This window comes from Contarinia nasturtii, unplaced genomic scaffold (genome assembly GCF_009176525.2).
Source record: "Contarinia nasturtii isolate CC-2019 unplaced genomic scaffold, AAFC_CNas_1.1 Cnas_scaffold_1884, whole genome shotgun sequence".
NCBI classification, from domain to species: Eukaryota; Metazoa; Arthropoda; class Insecta; order Diptera; family Cecidomyiidae; genus Contarinia; species Contarinia nasturtii.
Window position 1 is genome coordinate 1 of NW_022199214.1, and position 6,838 is coordinate 6,838.

At 32.7% G+C, this 6,838-nt stretch overlaps 2 protein-coding genes across 3 annotated transcripts; one reads left to right on the forward strand and one right to left on the reverse strand.

The window, feature by feature from the left end:
* The first annotated feature begins 580 nt into the window (after positions 1-580).
* LOC116347417 (ankyrin repeat domain-containing protein 1-like) lies at positions 581-2,093 on the forward strand. 2 transcript variants are annotated; one of them, XR_004201692.1, is made up of 9 exons: positions 581-787; positions 861-959; positions 1,047-1,145; positions 1,215-1,313; positions 1,390-1,488; positions 1,555-1,647; positions 1,718-1,796; positions 1,864-1,942; positions 2,014-2,032. XR_004201692.1 is itself a non-coding variant. In XM_031777993.1 (8 exons), exons 1-7 carry the CDS (start codon positions 772-774, stop codon positions 1,789-1,791), a joined length of 579 nt encoding a protein of 192 aa, XP_031633853.1. In that variant the 5' UTR covers positions 581-771; the 3' UTR covers positions 1,792-1,796; positions 1,864-2,093. The 2 variants fall into 2 exon arrangements, 1 of the variants encoding a protein (XP_031633853.1); XM_031777993.1 differs by having other exon boundaries at positions 1,864-2,093.
* Positions 2,094-2,403: 310 nt separating this feature from the next.
* Positions 2,404-3,838, reverse strand: LOC116347416 (putative odorant receptor 92a). The gene is made up of 4 exons (XM_031777992.1): positions 3,502-3,838; positions 3,199-3,400; positions 2,884-3,141; positions 2,404-2,776 (listed from the first exon to the last, which is right to left on the reverse strand). Exons 1-4 carry the CDS (start codon positions 3,836-3,838, stop codon positions 2,404-2,406), a joined length of 1,170 nt encoding a protein of 389 aa, XP_031633852.1.
* Positions 3,839-6,838: the final 3,000 nt, after the last annotated feature.

Here is a 6,838-nt window from a genome sequence, read left to right on the forward strand (position 1 = left end):
TGATTTTGACTGCCTTTCTGCTGTTTTTCGTGTTTCAGTAGTATTTGCTTCTAGTAACACCAATCGAAATATACTGATGAGAAACTATACTAATAACTATACTAATAAGATACATGCATCTTATTAGTCTTCTGACTAGTAACATTCTAATAACTATACTTATTACTATACTTATTACACTAATAAGATGACATCTTATTAACACTAGGGGGTAGACACGTGGAATAGGATTAGACTTTTAGTGTAAAAATTCGAGAAATTAAAGTGGAATAGAGAATTCAGTAGCTGGATTCACATGGATTCACTAATCCCATGTATGGAATAGCGAAAATGGGTTAGATTCAATGTTTTTGTAATCGATAGTACAGAATTTGATAAAGGCATTAAACTTTTTTTGAAATAGTAATTTGTTCTTTTTTGAAATATTTTTTAGTTCAAAAGTCGATTACAAATTTACAAAACAATAGATACACTTTCTCAAAATTTTATTGATGAAAAAAATAATTTCAATTATCAATAAAAAAAAATGTCATACTCCAGTGTCGATAAATAAGTTTTCAACAAAGTGAATACCGGCGAAATGTGACATCACATTTGACAATGAAATGACGGATTGGTGGAATAGTAGGATTAGTGTTTTTATATTGGAATCATGGTTTAATCGTTTGTGTCTCCCCCCTAGTATTAACAGTTATTAGAAATTATTAGTAATAAGTAATAACTATCTTACTAGCATGATGTTATTAGTCCAACGGTACAACTTTACTTCATATGGCAACAATGTTCGGTAATTTTACACAATTTTGAATAAACAATTTCTCATATGCGTACATGAGCTAATCAACTTTATTAACTTTCAGATAATTTGGAAATATGCAAAATCTTAATCGCAAATGGAATGAACGTGAATGCTGAGGACTACTTAAAGTTTACACCACTCCATTCTGCCGCTCAATACGGTAATTGCCTATATATTCAGAAAATCGAATTTATTTAAGTGGATTCAAGCAAATAAGTAATCAGTGATCATCCGCTTAATGTTTCAGGTTCAAATGACATGGTTGAATATTTAATTGCAAATGGAGCGAATGTAACTGCTGTAGATGATTTGAAATTAACACCTTTACACTGGGCTGCCATGGGTGGTATAATTTTAAATTTTTGAAGAATAAAAATGAAATTCAAATACTTTGTCTGTTTGATCAACATTTCAGACAATTTGAACGCTTGTAAAAGTCTAATTGCACATGGAGCGGACGCTCTTGCAAAAGGCAAATGGAATTTCACATCTTTACATTTCGCAGCCATTCTTGGTAATAATCATTATTTAAATAATTAATATTATGATCAATGCGCCAACGTATTAAATTCATTCGATCAATGTTTCAGGTACAAAGGAATTAGCTGAATATCTGATCGCACAAAGAGTTGATGTCAATGCTATAGGTAGAGATATGATTACGCCTCTTCATTTGGCTTACTTTGCAGGTGATTCCAAACATTTCAAAATAAACATTGAGAATTTCCAATATAGAATTTCTTTTCACTTTTCAGACAATAAAGAAGTGCAAGAGGTCTTGATTGGTAAAGGAGCAGATGAAAATGCAAAAGAAAAACATAATAAAACACCACGTGAAATGGTTACTGGTAATGATTTATTTTAAATTTTATTTAATAGAGACAATTTTTTTCGAAACTGTTTAATTTAATTTTATAGAGAATCGAAAAGAAGCAAAAACCGAATTTATTGCCTTAATAAATGGAAGAAAGAGAATGTTCGAAAACTTATAGGAAATGTAAAGTCACTTTCATCTGAAATGTAGAATAATCAAGCTTAAATCGAATTTATTATTCACTTTTCAGACAACGAAGAGTTTATTGATTGATCATGGCGCTGATGTGAATGCGAATAACATTGATGATAAGATACCGAGTGAAATAAGTACTATTGGTGCTACATTGAATTCGAAAAAGACGTTTTGCAATAAAAAATGGTTTTATTTCATTTCTTAGATAATGAAGACTACGATTTGCCACTAAATGTTTAACTCTTAAAACGCAAATGTATAAAGAAATAAATCTTCGAAAAGAAATCGAATAGTTTTCTTCTGTTATTTTCGTTCGGTAATAATTGTTTTTGGATACAGTGCGGAAAAGATAGACTTACGGATGTAAGTTCCTCTTTACTTTAACTAGATTCGTGTGAATTGAAAAAAACGTCCTTTGCAAGAATTAGAGTTGATTTTAATTTCAAAAAATGTCTGGTCATTTTTTCATCTCAGTTGTGTACGAAGCTTGATTATCCCATAATAAGTGTTTTAAAAGCCAGATAATACGATATAATCGTATTTAAAATCTGAAATAGTAAAATTTTCCTTAAAATTGAAAAATACCATTCCTTTCTTAAATCACCTTTGTAAATCGTTCCAAATTCAAATCAACCACATTCAAACCATGATATGAAATGGGCACTTGTACGTTGGCAATCATTAAAATATAGAATTTTTGCAGTTCATTTGGTAGCAGATACCAATTTGATTCGAACAAACTTTGACCCATTTGAGAATAGTAGACGTTAGTTCGTTTCCCATAGTAACAATATAGGAAAAGATACGACAGTCCAACGCTCATCCCTACAATAACAAGTAGCACATTTGGATCTCGGTTATGAATGGTGACATCCAATTGAAAGATCCGGCACGACACATAAATGGTGCCACCGATCAGTTGAATAATGATTGCTCTGCTAAATATGTCAGCGGATTTTTTAAAGAGCCTGCAAGAACCGAAAATTAATGATTTTAACAAAAATCAACTCAGTTTAGCCTAATGACGTGGTCCGATGAAAATTTGACCCAGATTTTTTTTCTTCTTTGAACTCACCCTTTGGCGGCCGTATGGAATTTTATGAGCTTAATCAGAGTATATTTCCCTTTTGATCCATTATGTTCGAGTTGCGACAGTTCGTTAATTTGTTCGCAAATTGCATGATAATGTTTGTAAAATGCATTATGATGATGAACAATGGACACAAAATACGAGCTAAAAACCCCGTAGAGTATAACGTACGATTGACCAAACAACAGTGCATACAATCGAGATGCAATGCAACCAATCAACGATTTTTGATTCCAAGGTAACCTGAAAAATAGCTTTTGAAATTATTCTTGCACATTTTCCGGTGCGACTTTAAAATACACAAATTTAAACGGGTTATAAAGTGATAGTCGGGCTGGATCGATGTATCCATCGGCTCGATAGCAAATGAAGAGACTCAAAAGGGTCAAAAATACTTGATAAAAAAAGTACATCGTCGGTGCACCTTTCATTAGAAACTTTGTGCTGTTCTCACTTTTCTCATTGGCCTCAAGAAATACGGAAAACGACCTCTCGTTTCTATCTGAAAACGGTGAAATTTAATTTCAATTAAAAACGATGAAAATCGCATCTCCTTTGGATTTTTTTCATCTTTTCTTTGAGATTTTTTATCTTTCTGCTTACTTTCGTCATAAATCTCTTGCAAATCGTCGAAAAACTCGGTGACTTTGTTACGCGACAGAAATATTGCCCAAAATGTAAAGTATGCACTAGTTGTAACGCACATCTCATACACACCGAGCAAAACACGTTCAAACGATCGAATGTGCATTTGTAAGAAGAAACACAACGAAACTATTATCGAAAATTGACTGCCATGGATGCACCCATTGAATACAGCTTTGAAAAATCGAGTCGAATTGGATTCGGTGAAACTTTTCTCATCGCGATTTATGTAGAGTCGACGGAATACATTTCGATTCCATGTTAAGGCTTCGACGTATTCGGATTTTGAACCCATCTCTCTTTGAGAAAATACTAGAAACAAATTTTACTGGATTGAATTTATCTTTTGCAAAATACCTCGTTTTTTCTCCAAAGGCTGAGAAGTATTACTTTATGACGTGAACACCATCTCTGCAATGAATCGATTCGACTTGATTTTTCACTTTATATATGGAACGAGTCGTTCTCAACGACATGGACTTGTCAATCGATTTGGGAAGGAGGTTTGTACAGAGAAGAGTCAATAATTCCGTTTCTCTGTCAATTGAAATCGACAGTTTTATTAACATTCCTACCTACTTGAACAAAAGTTTACTCCGGATATTGATGAGTTTCAATTTCATTTCGAGAAAATATTCCTTTTACAGGGGCGATCGTGATTTCGTGAGATATACCGAACTTAATTTATTTTTAGCAAAATCAGTCCATATTCAGTGCTTTTTAACCTCAAGACTAAAGCTTAACCGATTCTTCATTGGCTTTCAATTTGGCGACGATTCAAAATATTGGTTACCACTGATGAACGTTGGTTCATGAGATACGATTCGACCGCTGTGACTTCGGATTGAAGATCGATTGGCGGTGAGCGTCCATCTCGATAAATCGACGTGAATTTCTTCCGTTTGAACCCATAAAATTCAAATGTCATCTATTCGAAATGAGTTTGACATTGAAATGCAAAATATCGAGACTTACCTGTCCAAATAATCAGTTTGTTATTCTAACGTATGATGACATTCCCCATTGATTGCTCGCCGGTAATCTTAACAAGACGAAACTATAGGGGCAAAAATGAAAAAAAAAACGCGAAATATTTTGATTAAATATTTAGACAGTGAAAATGTGTTCAGTTATCACATCTGTATTAAAAAGGCCATTATATTAGAGACAAACAAAGATAGTAATGATCACCCTCATACAGTAACATCTGGCAGTATATCTGAAAACCAACGACGACTCCGTTTAAATGATGAATTATTAATTTTACACTCCCCAATATTTCAATGGGGAACTGCATTTTACGAGTCCGGTTCGCCGGAAAAGTCGGTTATTTGAATAATTCCAATTGAAACGAAGAGGTTCCTTGAACCACTGAAAATCAGTTCATTTTCGAATCTGGGCTGAACATTTTTTGTTTCTTTCAGAAAGTTACTTTAGATTTTCAATGAAAATCGAAGAATTTCGGACGAATTTTTTTTTCGATATTTTCCATCACATTGATTTTCCATATTTTCCACGGAGAATTGCGTTGAGATGAAAAGATTTATTGAAAACTCATATGATCACTCAAAAAAGAGCTTTTTTTTCAATTTAAAATAAAACGATGTTCTTCAATAATTCGGACTGTTCAAATGCAGATCTCCATTCAAAAGGCGTAAATTGACTGTGAAAATGCGTGTGGTTCCCCTCATTGCATTTATGCCGATAATGCATACAAGACGATTGTCCACTGCAAATTATAGCAATAATATACGCAATACAAATATTTACTATGGAAATCGCTTGGTTTCGAAGGAGATTTAACACTTTTTCGGTGTAATTTAATGAAATTGGAACGGTATAAAGCTATTTAATACGAAGTCGCCATCACCGTTTCAAATAGATACGAAATAGGTCGTCAGCTGTAGCCTTTCGCAATTGCTCGAACCCGATCGCTACCGCCATAGATTTGCTTATGGAACGAAGTCTTCGTGATATGGATGACGGGAGAAATGAAATGATTTTCTAATACATGGTGTAGTTTATCGAAGAAATTCAAATAAAATTAGATCATTTATAATGAATGCTTTTCAACACGAAATAATATTGAAAAATAGCATAAGTGGAAAAATGCAACAAATTGATGATTTTCATTTCACTTGTTTGTTAAATTGATGATAGTTTTAGTGTGAAGATATGCAATTTATTAAAATTAGAACATGCTATAACATAGTATGGTAGTTAAAGTAAGTTTTATTTAAATTAAAAAAAGTTGAAAATTGTTCGAGTTTAATTTGACACTTATTCACCTTGTTATAAATGATTTTTTACACCATTTAAATGGCGAATTTTGTACAAATCTTCAACTTGAATCTTTAATAGAGTCCAAGTCAATTACTTTTCTATATATAGAAAACTTTTCTGCTGTATACAGTAGCAACCAATTTTCTTATATAAAAGAAGAGCTTTCTTTCAATGTTCGCAGTTCTTGAAAAGTGAACAAGTGAGAGCCTTGTATTTTAAAAGTTTTAAAGTAAAAGATTTCTTCTTTATTTTCACCAATTGAGGAACTTTTTTTTACACATTTTTTGTCTAAAATAGTTTATTTTCTTGGAATAAAAATCAGCTCTGTACTCTGTAATGACTAGACTAGATATGGAAAAAAGTCGTTAATAAATTAGAATCTCGAAGGTGAAAATTGATTTTGGGAATATTTTTTACATATTCGAAATTAGTAGGAAAACAAAAATGAGCCGTTCCGATCGTCAGTAAGTTTTGAAAATGTCATTTTTTTCATTAAGATCACACGAATTCTTTAAGGAAGGAGAGATTTATTCCATAAAGAAAAGTTTCGAGAACAACATTAAAACCCCTGAATTTTCAGGTATTTACGTAAAAAGGGTCCGGAGCGTGTAATTTTGTATGGTTCAAAGTCATTTCATGTTTATGTGTGTTATGCAAATGCCCGTTATTGTGATGCGATGTTTCTGGTGAAGAAGAAAAAATGTGCCGGTCATACTTACTACAGTGAGTAACCCAAAAAAAAACTTTTCACATTGAAAACGCTCTTGAACGATGTGTGGAAGAATAAAAACTGACTTTTTTCCAGGTGCAGTAAGTCCGCCGTCGGAATTCTACAATATAACGATTGACAATTCAAAAGTAAAGTGTTTAATTTGTGGAACAACAGTTGGTCGGTTGGACTCAAAAATCGATTCAATTGTTTTGGATATTAAAATGATACGTTTGGTTCGAATTGAATCGCGTAATTTGACCGCAATTTGTACGAGCAAAGAGGCAAATCATTCGCATGAAA

What these genes read in the sequence shown, in the direction of transcription:
- LOC116347416 (XM_031777992.1), bottom strand. Translation starts at nt 3,838, where the DNA reads ATGGGTTCAAAATCCGAATACGTCGAAGCCTTAACATGGAATCGAAAT. An exon ending in TATAACCCGTTTAAATTTGT is followed by an intron (nt 3,142 to 3,198) that starts GTATTTTAAAGT and finishes GCTATTTTTCAG; the next exon opens with GTTACCTTGGAATCAAAAAT. An exon ending in TTCCATACGGCCGCCAAAGG is followed by an intron (nt 2,777 to 2,883) that starts GTGAGTTCAAAG and finishes CGGTTCTTGCAG; the next exon opens with GCTCTTTAAAAAATCCGCTG.
- LOC116347417 (XM_031777993.1), top strand. An exon ending in ACACTGGGCTGCCATGGGTG is followed by an intron (nt 1,146 to 1,214) that starts GTATAATTTTAA and finishes TCAACATTTCAG; the next exon opens with ACAATTTGAACGCTTGTAAA. An exon ending in ACCACGTGAAATGGTTACTG is followed by an intron (nt 1,648 to 1,717) that starts GTAATGATTTAT and finishes TTAATTTTATAG; the next exon opens with AGAATCGAAAAGAAGCAAAA.